Source organism: Kogia breviceps, chromosome 2 (assembly GCF_026419965.1).
Source record: "Kogia breviceps isolate mKogBre1 chromosome 2, mKogBre1 haplotype 1, whole genome shotgun sequence".
Classification (NCBI taxonomy): Eukaryota; Metazoa; Chordata; class Mammalia; order Artiodactyla; family Physeteridae; genus Kogia; species Kogia breviceps.
In genome coordinates this window covers 49,495,911-49,517,268 of record NC_081311.1, presented here as the reverse complement: position 1 = coordinate 49,517,268, position 21,358 = coordinate 49,495,911, and the positions used below count along the sequence as shown (strand labels likewise).

Sequence of the window (21,358 nt, the reverse complement as noted above, 5' to 3'; positions counted from 1 at the left end):
TTTTTTCCCCCAGTTCTAGAAGTTAGATTTATTCTCCTTAAAAATTGGTTTAGCATTTGAATTAATTTTTGGGCCATAGGGATTTACTGAGTTAATTCCAGAAGTTTTTGATTAAATGTATTATTGCTAAGGAAAAGAGAAATGTTTTGATAGCCAAATTTTGGTGCTCTTTCAAGCATTTTGACTTGGGTCACATAGGTTAGAACAGAAAGACCAATCTTGAACAAATTTCTAACTTTAATAGGTTAAAATTATTTGTAGTGAGAAAAGTGAAATAGCTACTGAGTCTAGAAGAATTCATTCCTAAAGTCAGAATATCTTAGAATACTCTTTGAATATATATTAAAACACACTTTATAAGCACTTAGGAAATGTTAGACCTCTTTGGTGAAGTGAATATATTAAAAAATGTGTATGTGTGGATATAGTCAGTCAGTTACCCTCTGAGATCTGTTTTCTGAAAGTATTTGTATCAATCAGGGCCCAGTCAGGAAAGCTGAAACCACACTGGTTATTTTAACAGAGAATTTGGTGTAGGGAGTTGACTACACAGGTATCAGAGGATTGAAAAAGCTAAAGGAACAGTGAGATTAAACTGAAATACTAATTGTGGGAAGCAAATACCACCCTTAAGAGGCTGAGGTTTCAGAACCTAGAAGCTCGGAGAAAGAGTGCCCCTGTGGAGCCCTGACCCAGTCCTCTGTGGAGGGAGCGCAGAGCTCAGCTACTTCTGGCTCCTGAGGACCTGCTCTGGGGTCTTGAGGCGCTGGCACTCAGACCCTGAGGTGTAGGTACGGCTGGGTCTGAACAGGGGCCATGAGGCTGGTTCTGGGAGTGTGGAAGGAAGCTGGAAATGGAATCTACTGCTGCTGCTATGGCAAAGGCTGTTGTTCAGATAACTCTGACAGGAACAACAAACAAAGTCAGGAAGATGAAAGTCCCTTTTCCCTCCAGCCTTCTCTGGTTCCCCATTTGGCAGAACCTATCAAGGAACCAGCTGGTAAAAGACTTGTTAGTGGTATCCCAGGTCAGCATCACAAAGCAGAATAGTTAGGTTTTATTGGGGGGGGGGGGGCTTCTTATTGCTTTGTTTTTGCTGAAGTGTAATAAGGAGCATAGTAGTTTCCATTTTTTTCTCATTACCTGTCGCACCTGACTACGCAATAGTGAATGGAATTTGAGCTTTCTCAGCAACAGACTTGCTACTTATTGGTTGTGTGAACTTGAGCAAGTTTCTTAACTTTGCTGAGCTTTACTTTTTCCTTGCAGAGTTGTGAAGATGAAATAAAATCTTATGTGGCTCAATAAAAAATAACTTCCTATTTGCCTTTTGATGTACTTACTCATGTACTTACTGGATAAAACACTGCACTTGGGAATAAAAGACCTGGGTTTTAGTTTTTCCTTCAAGTTACTAGCTGTATAGAATTCAGCAGGTCACTTTAGCTTCCTGAACCTGTCTCTTCTCTGTAAAAGGAGGAATCATTTTACTTACTGTAAGGGTCATACACATATGGTATAAGGCATGTAAAACTAACTTGCAAATTATTAAGTTGGTGATGTGCTAACATAAATTGCCACTAAACACTATATATGATTTTCTCTCATTTAAATGGCACAAAAGACCTAGATCTATATTATGCTAGACCCTGAACTGTTCACTTACCACATTATACTGATTTTATCTCTATAAAAATATTGTGCAGAAACAGACAGTATTGTTTACCATTACTCATAATATACCTATAGGGATGACCAAATTCGGTTCCCTCCTAGGCATTTCTGCGACTACTGATTCACTTTACCTGTTTTTTTTGTCATTTGTGCTATTCCAGAAGAGAGACAGAAGAATAACACCCAGACCCCCTCAATTAACTGCTGGCATTAATAATTTCTTCTGAGCACTGATGTACCAAAGATTGGTATATAGCGTAATCTAGTTCTAATTATTTGTGAGGTTTTTTTGTTTAATAAGATTAAACAAACAAAAAAACTTTGGAGAAACTAGGTTAGTGAATTTGTAGTACAGAGTTGAATGGTGTTTTGAAAATAGATTATTTCCTGTTTTTTAAAATAGTTCATAAACCAAGAAGCATTATTGTGCATCTAATATTGAGGCCCCCACTGAGGGGTATAAAACATCTAAGTGCATCAACTATAATAATGCCATACTAGTTTGTCTTACCTCTCTGTTCCTGGAAGAATTTTACTTGTGTTGGGGAGAACAGTTTCTTGGCACAGGAGGAAAGTGAAAGGTTTTGAATGAAGAGAGGACAATTGAGCAGAAATACAAAGGTTAAATGACAGAAGTCTGGAAGGCATAGTCAAGTCAGAGTATAACAATACAAGTATAACATAAATAGGGAATTCCCTGGCAGTCCAGTGGTTAGTACTCCGCACTTTCACTCCCAAGGGCCGGGCTTCAATCCCTAGTAGGGGAACTAAGATCCCACAAGCTGCGTGGTGTGGCCAAAAAAAAAAAAAAAGTATAACATAAATAGTCACAATGCCCAAAGAACTAACTGGATTATACAACTAACATCTTTCTTTCAAAGGAGTAACCAGAGTATATTCTTTGTTTTTAAACTACCTCAATAAGTAAGGCTCATTTTTTTGTGGGGGAAAAACTGTCCCTAGTTCCACACTATACACTGTTACATTTGCCCTTTTAAACTATGGATTCCATAACGATGACATCACTTTTGTGTTCTAGGTAAAGGCACTTTTCACATTAATATCCTGGCAAATTTAAGAAAGTAAATTCTGATGTCAGTCTCTTGGTTTCAAAAATCAGCTCCAGGATTTATTTGCTATATAATTTTGGGGAAGTTACGTAAGCTATCTAGGTCTTGGTTTCCTTAGCCACAAAATAGGGACAATATTACTAACCTAAATGAGTTAGTGCCTTGCATCTCAGTATTAAGCACTCAATAAATGATAGATGTTAGTTGTTATTGTTGTAACTGTTGTTATTCATAACAGAAATACTGATGATTTCCCCTTTATTTGTCCTAACTTTGAATAAATAATTGAGCATTGGGGAAAGGAAGGTCTAGTCAGAAGGTAATTTCAGGGGTGATGATGAAATTAGTGACCTCAGGGTGGATAAAGACATCACAGTTAGAAATGTCTTTATAAAGTGGAACTTCCCCATCTCTACTGTAGGTCAGAATTTAGCTAGATGGTTGGTTCTCTTAGCTCCTTTTTCAGACTTTACAAAAGTTCTCATTATGAATGTCTCACCCATCACAAGTTCTCACAGCATGGACTCCAAGGCAGGCTTTTTGGTGAGATTCCTGTGTATTACCACAGATAAACTCATAACTATTTATTTAAGCATGTTTTTTTTTAAGGATTTATGTTTAGATTTGGGTGACTGTTTTTTACACTGATATAAAAATAACCTGAGTAGTGTTGCTCCATTTGTATATGTATATATTAGTTTAGGAATTGATGGGGTTGGAGGTTAGAAATGGGGAGGGGATGGATGAGTTGCTTGTTAAGGGAAAAGACAATATTCTTATGCTAATCCAAGCTCTGGATCAGGAGCAAAGCAGCCGTGCAAACAATGGCTGTGGAGCCAGAAAGTCTGCAGTGAGTCTAGTCCTCAGAAAGCTTGTCAGACCAGGCGCCTGGAGCTGCCTAGTGGGAGGGACCCCTGGAAGGGGGAGTTTTCTCCTTACTATTTTATGGAGTTGGCAGTTAGCCAGCTTGTTGAAAATCCCCAAACCTCACTACTAGAAAGTAAAAATTAAGGGTGGGGGGCTTAACAGGAAGAGGAAAGAATGACTTTAGTCTGTTTTTTCAGCTGACTTCAGCCTTTTCCTGTTTTTTTTTTTTTTTTTTTTTTAAATCCTGATTGAACTGTTGATGTAGCTTTCTTGCTGTTTGCAAAGCTTTAAATTTTTTTTTTATTTAAAAATAATTTATATTTTATTGAGTAATGTTGTTGTAGTCTTATTTTCCTGAAAAAGAAGCCACCAACCTATGTATATAGCAAAGGAAAGTAAATGTATTTAGGTGCCTTTTTGGACTATTTAATAATAGCTTTTAAACACAAGAATTATTTTAAAATTTTGATCATGTGGCATTTGAATGTCTGCATTTCCTTATATTCTTAACATTGCATGATCAGATATTTTTAGTTTTCATATAAAAATTCCAATGAATTATTCTAGGAATTTAAAAATATTTTTTATTTTCAGATGTTAGAATTATAAAATACTCAGTTTCAGGAATGGTTGCAAAATAAGGCTACTATTTTTGCTATATCATGATTGTAGAAATAGTTAATATGCTAGGACAAATAAAGGGGAAATCATCAGTATTTCTGTTATGAATAACAACAATTACAACAATAACAACTAACATCTATCATTTATTGAGTGCTTAATACTGAGATGCAAGGCACTAACTCATTTAGGTTAGTAATATTGTCCCTATTTTGTGGCTAAGGAAACCAAGACCTAGATAGCTTACATAACTTCTCCAAAATTATATAGCAAATAAATCCTGGAGCTGATTTTTGAAACCAACAGACTGACGTCAGAATTTACTTTCTTAAATTTGCCAGGATATTAATGTGAAAAGTGCCTTTACCTAGAACACAAAAGTGATGTCATCGTTATGGACTCCATAGTTTAAAAGGGCAAATGTAACAGTGTATAGTGTGGAACTAGGGACAGTTTTTCCCCCACAAAAAAATGAGCCTTACTTATTGAGGTAGTTTAAAAACAAAGAATATACTCTGGTTACTCCTTTGAAAGAAAGATGTTAGTTGTATTATCCAGTTAGTTCTTTGGGCATTGTGACTATTTATGTTATACTTTTTTTTTTTTGGCCACACCACGCAGCTTGTGGGATCTTAGTTCCCCTACTAGGGATTGAACCCTGGCCCTTGGGAGTGAAAGTGCGGAGTACTAACCACTGGACTGCCAGGGAATTCCCTATTTATGTTATACTTGTATTGTTATACTCTGACTTGACTATACCTTCCAGACTTCTGTCTTTTGGTTGACTGTGCAACAACTTGGTGATTAGGCTTTTATTATTTCAACAAATTTCTTGGAATGACTGTATTATAGCAATGAATGTTATCTACTGCTGCCCAACAGATTACCAAAAAACTTAGCAGCTTAAAACATCCAGCATTTATCATCTCACTCTGACCATCAGGAGTCCACCAGAGGCTTAGTTGGATGGTTCTAGTTTAAAGTCTCATAAATTGTGGTTAAGATGTCTATGAAGATACAGTTACTGGAAAGCTTCCCTGGCACCGATGGATCCACGGCCAAGGTGGCTCACTCACATGGCTGTTGGCAGGAGGCCTCAGTTCTTTGCCACATGGGCCTCTCCATAAGGCTGCGTGGGTGTCCTTATTGACATGGCAGCTAGCTTCCCTCAGAGTGAGTATTTCAAGAGTGAGCAAGGAGGAATCTGAAGTGCCTTTTATGATATAGTTTCAGAAGACAAACTGTTGTTTCCACCTTATTTTATTTTGTTAGAAGTGAATCATTAAGTCCAGTGGGAATTCAAGGGAGGAAATTAGGCTTCACCTTTTTTTTTTTTTCCCGTGGTACGCGGGCCTCTCCTGTTGCAGAGCACAGGCTCCGGATGCACAGGCTCAGCGGCCATGGCTCACGGGCCTAGCCACTATGCGGCATGTGGGATCTTCCTGGACCGGGGCACGAACCTGTGTCCCCTGCATCAGCAGGCGGACTCTCAACCACTGTGCTACCAGGGAAGCCTGGCTTCACCTTTTGAAGATAGTGTCAGAGCATTAGTGGACATATTTTAGATCACCATAATGATCTTTTGGTAGATTGGTGGGGTTTTTTTAACTGTGAAAAATACCACTTATGAATATTAGTTTATATTCCAGCTGTGGTAATGTACACTATGTTAATATTGTACATGATGGATCCTGGACCATGAACTTATTTTTATCAGTGAATGCCAAGTAAATATATATGATGTTAATGCTTTTATTAATCTAATTTTTTTTTTTTTTTTTGCGGTACACGGGCCTCTCACTGTTGTGGCCTCTCCCATTGTGGAGCACAGGCTCCGGACGTGCAGGCTCAGAGGCCATGGCTCACAGGCCTAGCTGCTCTGTGGCACGTGGAATCCTCCCGGACCGGGGCACAAACCCATGTCCCCTGCATCAACAGGCGGACTCTCAACCACTGCACCACCAGGGAAGCCCTTTTAATCTAATTTTTAAATGAACATTGGTGTTCTGGTGCCTTCTTCTCTTTTCATTCTAGAAGGCCATCTCATACAGAACTGTAGCTTTAAATATCTCTGTGCTGTTGACATAACAGATTTATATCTTCAGTCTCAAAAGTTTCCATTAAGTTTCAGAACCAAATGCCCAGTAGACATTCCCTTTGAATAATTTCAAATGTCTAAAATTGAACCATTGATCTCTTCTCCCCACTTCTTTCAAAATCCAGTTGTCCCCATTTTCAGTAATTGCTCATGCTGGAAATGTAGGGATCTTTTTTGACCCCTCACTCTCCCTTACCCCCACATTTAATCCATTACCAAGGCCTACTGAATCTGTTTGTGAAATATATCTTGACTCCATCCACTGTACCACCACCACCCTAAGCTTAACCACCATTGTCCCTCTCCAAAACTGCTACAATATCCTTCTTAATGGTCTGTTTGCTTCTGCTTTTGTCCCCTCCAGTTCATTACAGAGAAACCAGATAATTGCCTTCCCATCTCACTTATATTTAAATCCCAAATCCTTCATATGATCTTGCCTGACCTGATCCTTGACTTTTCTGTCTCTTCAGCCTCATCTTCCACTACATTAACCCTTGTTCTCAACATTTCAGAAACATTGTGTTCTCCTTTGCTCTTCTCTGCCTCAAGATCTTTGTGCAGGCCGTTCCTTATGCCTAGAACAAGCCCCCTCCCCAACCTCATTCCTTTACCTGACTAAATAACTCTTTTATTCTTCAGATTATGCCTTAAATGTCACTTTTCTACATTGCTTCCCTTGACCTCGCTATCTGGATTAGATTAGGTCACTCCCCATGTCCCTCGAAGACCTGGCACTTTTCTTTTTTGCACTCACCTCAAGTTGTGATCACGTATCATTTCTATTGTCTTGTTCGATGTCTGAATATCTTAATTGTCTTATTTAACTGTGAACTCCATGAAGGCTCAGTATGTTTTGCTCTCTCACTATATTCTCAGTGTCTCATGCAGAATCATGTATATAATAAGCACTTAATAAATATTTGGGAAGTAAATTGACATTCAATAGTGAGAACACTATTCACTCAGGGCTTCAGAGCTGGAAGGAATCTGATAAGTCATTTAATTGGTCTAGTCTTGTTTGCATCATGCCTGTCATGTCCTTGACAGAGGTACATTCACACTTTATTCCTTTGATACTCTGTGAACAAAGATCCCTGGTCCTTTCAGTTGTATCTCAAGTGTAGTCATTTCTCTATCCTTTGCATTCTTGTCATTCTTCTCTAAAGTATTTGAGGCCTGACCAGGTGGGATAAAGTAAGGTAGTTACCCTCTTTGATTATGGCAGTGTGCTTCTATCAATGCTTGATTAGATTGCCTTCATGTCTTAGAAGTGTCATAAGCACCGATGCTTATTGAGCTTATCGTCAGCTAAAACCTAACATTTTTCTTTTGAAGGTTAGGGGCTTCCATTGTTAGATTACAAATGAGGCACCTGAAGCCATTTTAACTTTAGCCTTCTCTTGGCTGACAGCTGTTCTCCATACAAGTTGTTGCAGGGTTTTTAGTCTATAAAAATGTCTTGCAGATGGGATTGTCGTGGATAGCACCTGTTACTTCCTGTTTCAGGTTGGCAAGTATGTTATAAACATGTCTGAGAGGAGGAAACTTTTATTAAGTACCTACTCTGTGCCAGGCTTTTCTAAATACTTTATAATGTATAGTTTACATTATGTAGTGTATGTAAAATATCCAGCAAGGCAGCATAGGGTAGCAGTTAACACATGGGCTTGAGAATCAGATCTTCTTGATTAGAATTAAGGCCCTGACACTTACCAGCTGTTTGATCTTTGATAAATTCCTTAAACTCCACTTGCCTTAGTTTCCTCATCTGTAAAATTAAAATAATAAATTGTGCCTGTCTTACAAGGTGGTTGTGATGATTCTATAAATTAATATTAATATATTCAAAGCATTGTAATGGTCTGCCACATAGAGATGAATATATGTTAGCTATTACCTCATGTAGTTCTCAAAATAATTGTGAGTTAATATAATTCCAGGTTTACAGATGAGGAAACTCGTCCAGAGACGTGTAGTTACTTATTTAAGGCAGATCCAGGATTTAAACTTGTGCTGAGAGTTGCAGATGTTTGTGTAGAAGGAATCACACATGATCCCTTTCCTCTGAAAGGGACTGTGAGTGTGGCAGGTGCTTAGGGTCTCATTGACTGCACTGCAGGATGCCTTGGTTGTACCTGTAATGAGACAAGACCACATATTAGCTTAAATAAACTGATGAATAAGCAGTGACACCGAAAGATGGAACCAGTCATAGCAGTCAGTTTCCTGACCAAGAATATGAGGCCCTTGAAGTAGAATCTGTCATACTCATATTTTTATTACTAGCCCCTTGCATTGATGTGTAATACACTCAGAAAACACTGTTGGTGAATAAGTGAGTGAATGAATAAATGAATGAAGGTATGGGGAGAGAGTGAGAGCTAGGAAGAGAGGCAGAAATGATGCCAGGGTTTTTGGCATGGGCGATTGGAGAGATGGCACCACCCTCCTCTGTGATAGCAAATGGAGGAGGAGGAGGCAGGTCTAGAGGAATGAGAAGGAAAGTTAGTGAGTTTGATTTGGACAGGTGGGATGTAGTCCTAGTAGAGATATTTAATAGGTAAATAGAAATAAGGAGAGAGTTCAGTGTTGGAAATATACTGGAAACTTCTTTTGAATTTGAAACCTGGAACAAGTATCCCTAGAGTCACAATCCCATAATTTCAAGAAGTGAGTTTTCTCAAATACTGTTAAATCATATTACAGATGTTATTCTGTAATAATTTTAGACTTTACATCTTACTCTCTCAGCATTATGTAGATGGAAAGCAAATTAATTTCATAGTAGAGAAATTACAGAGATTTTAGAATAAGCCATATATAAAATGCACAATATAAATGACATCTCACTGTAAACCTTATATTTCCTCAATACTCTGAGTGCCTTTGGAGAGCTAATTAAAGTGAAAAATTCTTAGTTAACATAGAAGGCTTGGGTTATTTATGGTAGAAATCATGCCAGGATAATTGTGTTACAAATAAATAATATTTTCATTGAGGAATAATTCAGGCTGAAGTCAGTAAAATCAGTTGCCTGAACCAACAGGATGGGAGAAGAAACAGAATCATATTCATCTTTACACAAACTAACCTTTTTTTTTCTGTTACATCTTTATCTTATAATTGCCAAACCTTAATTGGAGAGGTTATGTTTCATGTCATCCATATGAAAAGCTCAGTTTTATCCTAATGAATTCAGATTTGTAGTATTTTAGATAAATAATTTCATTTAAGATACATTTCTGGGGCTTCCCTGGTGGCGCAGTGGTTGAGAATCCGCCTGTCGACGCAGTGTACGTGGGTTCGTGCCCCGGTCTGGGAAGATCCCACATGCCGCGGAGCCTGCGTGTCTGGAGCCTGTGCTGCACAACAGGAGAGGCCACAACAGTGAGAGGCCTGCGTACCACAAAAAAAAAAAAAAAGATACATTTCTAATGTTTTTGCTTTAATGAGGAAGCATGCTGCATATTTAAATGTTTTTCTAGGTAGGCCTTCTATCTATAGAATACTTTTTTTTTTTTTTTTTAAAGCCCAAACTCCCTGATGCGTTTCAAAGAGGCACTTTTTTTTTTTTTTAGATGTTGGGGGTAGGAGTTTATTAATTAATTAATTAATTATTGCTGTGTTGGGTCTTCGTTTCTGTGCGAGGGCTTCTCTAGTTGTGGCAAGCGGGGGCCACTCTTCATCGAAGTGCGCAGGCCTCTCACTATCGCGGCCTCTCTTTTTGCAGAACACAAGCTCCAGACGTGCAGGCTCAGTAGTTGTGGCTCACGGGCCTAGTTGCTCCGCGGCATGTGGGATCCTCCCAAACCAGGGCTCGAACCCGTGTCCCCTGCATTAGCAGGCAGACTCTCAACCACTGCGCCACCAGGGAAGCCCTAGAATACATTATTTGTTAGAAAGATTCAAGGTGTTTTTATCACATCTACTAGGATTGAAAAATTATTGATGAGTAGCTTAGTGTTTTATTTTTTAATTAATAAATTTACTTATTTATTATTTTTGGCTGGTTTTTTTTTGGTTCTTTGTTGCTGTGCTCAAGCTTTCTCTAGTTGTAGTGAGCAGGGGCTACTCTTCGTTGTGGTGCGGGGGCTTCTCATTGTGGTTGCTTCTCTTTTTGAGGAGCACGGGCTCTAGGCACGTGGGCTTCAGTAGTTGTGGCACGTGGGCTCAGTAGTTGTGGCTCACAGGCTCTAGAGCGCAGGCTCAGTAGTTGTGGTGCACGGGCCTAGTTGCTCTGCGGCATGTGGCATCTTCCCGGACCAGGGCTTGAACCCGTGTCCCCTGCATTGGCAGGCAGATGCTTAACCACTGCGCCACCTGGGAAGTCCTAGCTTAGTGTTCTAAATTCAACTCTTCCTGTTTTATTCTTAATATATTTAGGAATTTTCTTAATAGCAATAAAATAATTACTTTAGAGCAGCCAGAAAAGACTGTTAAGATTATTAGTGTTCTTATCTTATTTTACATATGGTTAATCTAGGGTCAGGAGAGGTGGCAACCTATTAATAAATTGTTTAAGCTTTTTCAAAAATTTTATTTATTTATTTTTGGCTGCGTTGCGTCTTCGTTGCTGCACGGGGGCATTCTCTAGTTGCTGCACATGGGGGCTACTCTTCCTTGCGGTACGCGGGCTTCTCATTGCAGTGGCTTCTCTTGTTTCAGAGCACGGGCTCTAGGCACGTAGGCTTCAGTAGTTGTGGCACGTGGGCTCAGTAGTTGTAGCACACGGGCTTAGTTGCTCCGCGGCATGTGGGATCTTCCCGGACCAGGGCCCGAACCCGTGTACCCTGCATGAGCAGGCAGATTCTTAACCACTGTGCCACCAGGGAAGCCCTGTTTAAGCTTTTAAATTACAGTGCCTTTTTTTTTTTGAACAACGATAGCATTAATCTTTAAAAATGTATTTCATTGTTCAACGGTATGTTTGGGCATTTGTTTTTCCTCTTCTAGTTTTTGAAAAGTTTCCAGAATTCAGTTATATTCATTTACTTCTTAATATTTTTATCTTTCAGGAGTCAGGAGAAAGCAGTGGAAGTTGGAGTCATTGTCAAGTGATTGAGACCTTTTACAAGAAAATCTCATTGAATGAAAGTCTTTTAAATTAGTGACATAACAAGACTAGTTATTAAAGGTGACAGTGTACAGGGACCGTTAAAATTGAACAATGACTCAGCGGTATATTTACATCAGATTATTGGGAGCCTATCTGTTCATCATTTCTCAAGTTCAAGGTAAATCAGTGTTCATTTTAGCAATCTTATCTCTTTATTAGTAATTTATTTCTGTATATAAAAAACACTCATTCTTAGGACTGCTCTTTCAACTCATGACCCATTTTGAACAATTAGGCCCAGTATGCCAATAGCTTTTAAGTATAGAGGCAAAGAACAAACACATGCCAAATAATTTTTGAACTTGACTATGATAGAAACATTTTCAAGTTTGTATAAAATCTCATCCTCTTTGAACTTTGTGCATTATCTGTAACATAGGCATTATGATGTACAATACCAGGTCTTATGAGGATTAAATGAGATAAAATATAAAATAAAGTAGGTGACCTAGTGCCTAAGGGTAATAGGTACTCAAGACTTAGTTTTAAAATTCCTCTCCCGTTTAAAATACAATAAGGAATAAATGTCAATTTTTAAAAAACATTTTATTGTTGTTAAAAGAGTTGAGAAACATAAATGGAATTTCTGTGTGCCAAATATTGAAATTTCTTCAGAGTACTCAAAGTTTTACTTATGACTAATTTTGTAATTTTACACTGTGCATTCACAGCTTAGAACTCCCAAACAGGAAGTTATTTTGATGACTCTTAGGATCAGGTGGGCTATATATTTGCATATGAGCTTTTCCCTGTATGGTTTAATTAGGACAGTGTTTCAAACTGAAGAGATAATGGTATTTGGCAAAATGATTTTATATAGAACTTACTGAACATCTCCGTTCTCTTAAGTTTATATCTTCACAGATTGTTCTTCATAATGTTTTGTTCACAGTGATGATTAAAATCTGCTAATAAGAATTATGATTAACAGCATAAATCTTTTCATTTGAGTGAACATAATAATGAAATCTGTAGCTTCTTTGTATTTTGTCTTAGGTTTAGTACCCTTATGTAGTCCATGCTGAGAATATAAAAGCACTCTTGCAAAAGCTACTTTTTTGTGTGAAACACCACATTATTTAATAAAACATCTTTATTTTAACGTCTTTTGTTACATGCCTTGTTGATCAGTATCAACCAAAGCTGTCATAGTTTTGAAGATGAGTTAAATTAATAGTAACATTTGTATTTGCTACCTTACTCCCAGGTAATCAGTATTTAGTATTAAAATTTTCTTAATCTATATAGATCACACAGAGGCAATATGATACAAAATTCTCATTCCCCATCCTAAGTTGTTATATAATAAACTTTTTTTTTTTTTTTTTGCTCACACTGCACAGCATGTGGGATCCTAGTTCCTCGACCAAGGATCGAACCTGTGCCCCCTGCAGTGGAAGCACAGAGTCTTAACCACCTGACCGCCTGGGAAGTCCCAATAAACTTTTGTCAGATGAAATAAATTGGTAATTAGTTATCAGGCATAAGTGAAAAATCTTAGTAAGCATTATATTTCTCTGAAATATAAGCAAAATTTGTTACATTTCCTTTCGAAGATTAGTTTGATAGTTCCCTTCAAATAATAAGATAAAAATATTTGCTTTTAAGGAAAAGAACAAAACCAATGTAGAAAAAATGGTATTTCAAACTTGCCCAGTGGTTAAGACTCCCTGCTTCTACTGCAGGGGGCATGGGTTCAGTCTTTGGTTGGGAAGTTCCACATGCCGCGAAGAGCAGCCAAAAAAAAAAAAAAGTTATTTCTTAGAGATTACTATGGATTGCTAGAGTGGCGTTATATATGTAACCTATAGCTCCAGCTCATACCAGGACTCATAATTTTATGCTTTGTAAACACAGGACTTGTGTGTAGAAAGAGATTGGCGTGTTCTAGGAACTGACACAGGGCTGTATATTTGGGAATGATGGAGAGAGAGGTCCACAGGGTCCAAATCCTGCGGGACTTCAGTAGGCATGGTGAAGGAGGTTGGATTTTATTCTGAGTGTATATGAAGCCATTAATTGGTTTTAAGAGGAGAATGACAGGATCAGATTTATAAGATAATTCTGGCTGCTATGTGGGAAATGGGTTGGAGGGGGCAAGAACAGAAGTAGGGAGATCAGTGTCTTATCTTGGAAGTGACATGATATGATGGGCCCAGGTAATAGCAGGAACTAGACCAAAATGAGAAAAAGTGAGATATATCTTGGAGGGTGAGCCAAAGACCTGGGGAGAACCAGGTTTGAGGAGAAAAGTCAAGCATTCCATTTTAGACGAGTTAGTTTTGAGTTACTTAAGCAAGTCAAGGCTGAAGGGATAAATCTAGGAACCGTCAATGAAAAGATTTATTTAAACCATGGGAATAAGTGCTGTCATCTAGGGAGAGAGTACAGAGAGGCTGTTGCTAGCTATTTTTCTTTGTATCCATGCCTCTACTTAGTGAAATTTTACAACTTTAAGGTATAGCTCAGGTTTCTTTGCTTTTGATGCCCTAGGATGAGTTTGTGTTATTGGCTCCTTCCTTTGTTTACATAGCACCTTTGTATTATATCACTCTTTGAATTGTGTTTATTTATGTGCTTATCCCCTCCACACACATACACCTTTGTCTCCTTCCAAGTTTCTTAAGGACCACATCAGTTTCCAACATTCAGTAACTTGCCTGCACATAGTTAGCCTCTAATCAGTGTTTTGTTAATTAATACTTGAGATAATATAAGCCTCAGATGCAAATTATTACAATTAAAATATTTCTATCTCTTGAATTCAAACAGTGTTCTAGGAAGTTATGTGTATTAACCATCTGTAACTTTGAATTTTCCAGGTATTGGTGATCTTTTAGTATGATCTTTGTTATTAGTAATATCTTCATTTATACACTTTTATATTTAAACCCTTTATTATACATTCATTTGATCTATATGTAATCTCTTGAACTGGGCAGAAATTATTATCATCGTTTTTTATAGATAGAGACCTGAGGTTCAGAGACTAAATACCAATGGAGATATTCAAGACTTGAACCCTTGACTTCTCACTGTTATTTCAGTGTTATTTCTGCCACACTATACTGGTTTTTCTGTGTATCATTAGATTTTTGAAAAACTAATTGCGTGTATATATTATTTGTCATTTGGTCTCCATAGTTAAATTGATGCTTCCTTCTGTTGTTGTAATAGGATTTTAAAACTGGTTAAGAGACCTCAGATATGCTTTAGTCCTATGGTCTTATTGAGTAAATGAGGCTTGAAATGACATGGCTTGTCCATGATCATCCAACTAGATAAACGGTGGAGGAACATAGACCAGAATCTAGATTTCCTCCTTTCTAACCCAGTGGATTTCTTCCCTTCCTGAAACTCTTCTCCACCCCTTTTTTTGTTGTTGATGTTCTTAACATAAATGAAGTCTACATTTTGTAGCAATTTAGAGGATTAAGTGAACATTATTGAAATTTATAGCATGGAATCACTAAAATTTATTTAGCAGCACATACTTTTCCTGTTATCAGTGTGTGTGTATGTGTTACTTTTTGTTTTTTCAATTCATCTCACCAGTATGGCTAAATTTTAAGTCAAGTTCACATTATGCCTTGAACCACTTATTTAACGTCTATAATGAAATACATACACAGTTCTCTTAATATTTTATACTGTTTTAGCTGTACATTTCATTCCATGAAGATCAACTCTACAAGGAGTAACCTAGCTGATTCAGAGGGAGAAAGGAATAACTAAAACGTTGTTTTAGTTCTGTTCTGCTTTCAGCCTGAAAGAATCAGTACCAAATATGACAGTATCTGTCATTTAAGGCTACGAGACTCTAATGCAAGAACACAGTTCTGTTTCCATGCGCTAACTACTGCCCTACAGTAACCTTCATTTTCTGGCAGCATAGTCTGGATTTGAACCAATGACTTTGAGATAAAAGGTACCAGATAATATGATTAGTCCCCATGCTCTCACAATTCCCTTACTTAAGCAATTAAAATCCAGAGCAAGATGCTTAGTAATTTCACTTCCACATAGAGGTACAAATAAAGGACTTTACTTTTTTTAAACTAGTCACAAGTTTTGAACCAGAGTCTAAAAAAAGAACTGTAATTTGTCTTTTTTTTTTTAAACCTCCTTATTGGAGTATAACTGCTTTACACTGGTGTGTTATTTCTGCTGTATAACAAAGTGAATCAGCTATACTTATTTTTTAAAGATTGGAAATAATCTCGCTCTTCTCTGAAACTGCTTTCCATTTTGTACCTTTCTTAACAAGTTATGACCATAGTCTACCTTGTGCCACTCTTGTTTGTCTTTCACTAGTGCAAAAATTGTGACATAATCATCTCCATATATCCCACAATACCTGGGATAGTTTTTCTATGCATTTTAAGCTGTTAATAAATGTTAATCATATGAATGAAATTTATTTTTAATTAAAATACAGATTAGCTGCAATTAATACAATAAGAAAGCTTAGAAACTTCTCACTGAAAATTGGAATAAAAGAATTAGCTTTTCAGAATGGTTTATTTACAACTTCATGTTTTAATACAGGGCAGAATCTAGACAGTATGCTCCATGGTACTGGGATGAAATCAGACTCCGACCAGAAAAAGTTAGAAAATGGAGTAACCTTAGCACCAGAGGATACCTTGCCTTTTTTAAAGTGCTATTGCTCAGGACACTGCCCAGATGATGCTATTAATAACACATGCATGTAAGTATTTTATGCAGTTCTTCTTCTTCTTTTTTTTTTTTTTTTTTTGCAGTTCTTCTTAAAGTTAGGAGAATAGGGTTGCACTTAGTGCTATTTTAAAATTGTTTACTTTGTCTGAATTTTTTTTCTTTAACTTTATATGGTTTTTCCAAAGAGCCAAAAGCTTCTTGTTTTTTATATAGGAACATTTATTACTATTAAGTGATTGATGGTTATTTCCTTAGAGTAACATTGTAATATAGGTTTTAAAGAGTTAAAAGGCATCTGGTATTTGTCTAGCATTTTGGGTTTATTTAGTGATCTTTTTATCATAAAGTGATTGATATTCATTGTAGAAAACTTAGAGATTACCAGAAAGAAACCTTGAAAATTCACCTAAAACCTTGTAATTCTAAATCGGTTGAAATAGGGGCTTCCCTGGTGGTGCAGTGGTTGAGAATCCGCCTGCCAATGCAGGGGACTCAGGTTCGAGCCCTGGTCCGGGAAGATCCCACATGCCACGGAGCAGCTAAGCCCGTGTGCCACAACTACTGAGCCTGTTCTCTAGAGCCCCTGAGCCACAACTACTGAGACCACGTGCCACAACTACTGAAGCCCGTGTGCCTAGAGCCCATGCTCCACAACAAGAGAAGCCACCGTAATGAGAAGCCTGCGCACCGCAATGAAGAGTATCCCCCACTCGCCACAACTAGAGCAAGCCCGCGCACAGCAACAAAGACCCAATGCAGCCATAAATAAATAAATAAATAAATAAAGGGTTTTTTTTAAAAAAAAACCCTTCCTATTAAATAAATAAATAAATAGGTTGAGATATTTTGCAGTTCTATAAGAATGATATTGTGATATTTAATTAATTTTGTGTTATTTTCTTATAAGTGAACTCCCAAATCCAAATCTGATTTATATAACTGCTTTAATTTTTCTACTTAATTTCATGTTAACTAATTACATGATCATATGATCATGTAATTCTATTCCGTATTCTTGGGGGACATTGGAGAATTGACTTACTAGCCAAAAAAATTCCCTGAACGACTCAATCTCATCAGTCAGTTGTCTCCCTGTTATAAAGGTGTAATAATCAATAATTATTGATTTGTTTTGCACTTTCCTAATAATTTTATGCTCTTTGAATATGACCAGATATAAAGCCAAAAAATATACATATAAAACACTGAAATTATATGATGGTTCACCATGTCTTAGGTTTGTTGTTTGTGCTGGTGGTGGTTGACTTTACTGTGACAGACTGGGTGATCTGTTTTTAGGGGAGTGTTCCCTGTGTCACCAAGAGGCTTCTTGCCAGACTTCTTGTCTGTAGTTCTTGCTTGATCTGTGTGGGCTATTTGTTAGAGGCTTAGTAACCCAGAGTAAAACTGGGAATCAATTTTAACAGAATTTCACCTCACACTAAACATCTTCTCATTTCAGAAAATGAATAATTCTGCAGTATTCTTTTAACTGTAAGCAGTATACTTACTGATATGAACAGTGAGGAGGGACACAAAAAAATCTTTTAGATGTTTCTTCCTACCCATGAAAGCCTAATGAATATATTAGGAGAAAATTTTGGCATACTAGTACTAAAATGATAACTTTTTAAAAAAAGATACTCCCCTCTGGGGTTTTCCAGTTTTTTATTTTGTTTTATTTTTATTTATTTATTTATGGTTGCATTGGGTCTTCGTTGCTGCGTGTAGGCTTTCTCTAGTTGTGGCGAGCAGGGGCTACTCTTTGTTGTGGTGCACAGGTTTCTCACTGCAGTAGTTTCACTTGTTGCGGAGCATGGGCTCTAGACACGCGGGCTTCAGTAGTTGTGGCTCGCAGTCTTTAGAGCGCAGGCTCAGTAGTTGTGGCACACGGGCTTAGTTGCTCTGCGGCATGTGGGATCTTCCTGGACCAGGGTTTGAACCCATGTCCCCTGCATTGGCAGGCGGATTCTTAACCACTGCACCAGCAGGGAAGTCCCAATAACATTTTATTAAATACAAATACATTTATATAAATTTCTTGAAAATTCATCTATTCAAAAGTTCTCCCTTTTTTCCTATCATGTTAAATAAAAAGTGCCTCTCAGGATCTTAGTCAGTCTGGTCTTCCCAAATATACTTTTCTTTGTCATTGAATCTATTTTTATGTTTCACAGGAAAGTTTATTTTTATTTATTATTGTGTACAGTATGGGAATACTGAAAATCTTATGGATGAAAAGAGACAAAGTTATTTTTAAGTATATTTTAAATGTTAAGATTATTTACTTTATAAAGTTGTATAAATCATCTTTCTGTGATCACATGACTATGATTAGCAAAGAGAAGTTACATAGTATTTCATATTTGGTGGGACTTGTTTAATAGAAAATCCTTTTCTACCTGACACAGAATTTTTATTAGACCTTTATGTTTTAGTTCAGATGTGACAATTTTCATTTGCCTTAAAACGCATACGGTTTTGCCAGTAAGTCAAATGTGAATGTAAATCTAATTCAGAACTAAAAGCCATCAGTAACTGGTCACATTCATACTGAGATTTAATTAGTACTTTCCGATGTGAAGTTGGTTTTTGGTTTTTTGGCTTTCTTTTAGAACTAATGGGCATTGCTTTGCCATCATAGAAGAAGATGACCAGGGAGAAACCACATTGGCTTCAGGGTGTATGAAATATGAAGGATCTGATTTTCAGTGCAAGGTAAGACCTAATTTGAGGCCTATGAAATAAAGGGAGGGGCCGCAGGAAAAGCGTTGATTCCCCAAGGAGAAGTGTGCCTGGTCTGCACATGGCTGTGTGTTCTGGAAGCAAATATATTGGAGGAAGCTTAGCTCTTGCTTCAGGTTATATGATTGTGCCAATTGAAATTACAGATTATTTTACTTAAAAAAAAAGTTTTAGGGCTTCCCTGGTGGCGCAGTGGTTGAGAATCCGCCTGCCGATGCAGGGGACACGGGTTCGTGCCCCGGTCTGGGAAGATCCCACATGCCGCGGAGCGGCTGGGCCTGTGAGCCATGGCCGCTGGGCCTGCGCGTCCGGAGCCTGTGCTCCGCAACGGGAGAGGCCACAACAGTGAGGCCCGCATACCACAAAAAAAAAAAAAAAAAAAAAAAAAAAAAAAAAAAGTTTTAAATCATCTTTTTTTAAATTGTCAAGCCTGTAAAAAATGATACTGTCACACTTATTTCTGGATTATAAAATTGACTGGAAAGACTTTAAGGTGACAGGTAAATAACCTTTATATCTCTCTGAGACAACTTAGAGACCTTAAGTCCTTGTAAGGAGATCTCATTGGAGTTACTTTAACAGCACAGCAAAGGAATCAGAGGATCAGTAATAGTTTATGAACATATTGATGGCTTTGGGTTATAAACCTAATTTCTTCAAAATCCTGTATAGTAATTTTACCCCAGGGGATCCTTCCAATGTTTTTGAAAACAGCTCCAGAGAGAGCTGTTTGTTAAGAAATTTAAGCCTCAGCTATTTTAGAAAATTATTCCAATTAATGAGAAATTCTCAGGATTGATAGAAACCAGACATGCACGCACGCGAGCACACACACACACACACACATACATACACGCTCGCACATATTGCATCCTATCTATTTTCTGTTTGCTACACCTCTAGTGACAGGGGCTCATTACCTCCCAAGCCCACCTTTTTCATCTGTAGTAATGACCTGACCTTATCCTTAGAAAGCTTTTCCTCTGAATGACTGCAAGTCTCTCTTCCTTTGTACTTCCTTGGACCATAGAGAACAAATTGAATCCCTTTTTAATATGGTAGCCCTTTACTATGTGAAGAAATTTTTTTGTGTACCGCTTTACTCCCCATACCCTATAGTCTTTGCCCAATGAAAATAATTGTTCAGAATGACTTCAACTGCTCCTTATCATCATCAGCTTTAGAGTTACTCACTCTTCAGTTTCTCAGTGTAAGATGCAGAATTGACTGTGGTTTGGCCAGAAAAAAAGAAGAAAAAAAAAAACCAAGAATTAGTAACTCTTTCCCTTTTCCTAAATGCAGCCAAATCTCATGTTAGAGGTTTGATTGTCATACCATATTCTTGAAATATATGGAGTTTTCTGTCGGCTGAAATCCCCATGTCTTTCACTCATGCTACTGCTCATCCTTATCTCTTCCATTCTTTATTGGTGCTGTTGGTTTCTTGACACAAACAAGTAGGTCGGAATGGAATGAGTTTTGTTACACAACTGTCACATACTTGTCTAAGTTAAATTTCATTGTATTAAAATTAATCCTTTGCTCTAATTTGTCAGGATTTGGGGGATGCAGATTTGTCTTTTCCAGTTTTATGCTATTTGTATATTTATCAACCACACTACAGTACACTGTTTAATCAGTTTAAAATGTTGAAGAAAGACCTCTCTGTGGTTAAAGCACTGAGCTGGACAGTAGTAACCAGTGTCTCGCAGGCCCCCTCAACTAGATGTGTCCCAAATGAATTTATCAACGTAATTTAGTTGTTCAGCTTGACAATCTGTGTTCAGATGGACATGCTGCCTCTTGCTAGCTGTGGAACTTTGAGCAGGGAGCTTTACTCTCTTGTTTTCTCATCAGCAAAGGAGTTCTTCCCCCCACCACCCCGTGGTACGCGGGCCTCTCACTGTTGTGACCTTTCCCGTAGCGGAGCACAGGCTCCGGACGTGCAGGCTCGGCAGCCATGGCTCACGGACCCAACCGCTCTGCGGCATGTGGGATCTTCCCGGACCAGGGCACGAACCCGTGTCCCCTGCATCGGCAGGCGGACTCTCAACCACTGCGCCACCAGGGAACCCCCAGCAAAGGAGTTCTTGTAAGGGTCAAATGAGAGGTAGCATATATGCAAAGAGTTTAGCACAACTGGCACATAGTAAGGACTTAGTAAATATTAGCTTTTACCATATTGATGATGTAACCAAGCAGGCTTTAAACTGGGTTACGTATATACCTGGGTGCACACAGACTAATTACACAAGGATCGCATAGGCACATAGATAGTTTTAAGGGGATCGGTTTACCTATCATGAACTTCCACAGGTCCTATTGCTTAATATTGATCTGCCTGAGACCAGAGCTTCTTAAGCAATTTCTCTTTTCCTTCCTTCCTTTTCACAATCAGCCTTGTCACAGTTTCCAGATTAGTGGCCTGGAATGTAAATACTCAAGTTTCCAAACAGTGTTATAATTAGAAATCTAGGTATCAGT

The 21,358-nt window shown here is 37.8% G+C and overlaps 1 protein-coding gene across 6 annotated transcripts in view; it reads left to right on the top strand.

Annotated features, from left to right (window-relative positions):
- Positions 1–21,358, top strand: part of BMPR1A (bone morphogenetic protein receptor type 1A) — a 138,359-nt gene that overhangs the window by 92,146 nt on the left and 24,855 nt on the right. For all 6 annotated transcript variants that reach the window (XM_059053932.2, XM_067025220.1, XM_067025218.1 and 3 more), the window contains 3 exons: positions 11,349–11,567; positions 15,998–16,160; positions 18,745–18,847. In XM_059053932.2, the coding sequence (XP_058909915.1) occupies positions 11,501–11,567; positions 15,998–16,160; positions 18,745–18,847 (333 nt within the window). In that variant the 5' untranslated portion in view covers positions 11,349–11,500. The remainder of the gene's footprint in view (positions 1–11,348; positions 11,568–15,997; positions 16,161–18,744; positions 18,848–21,358) is intronic.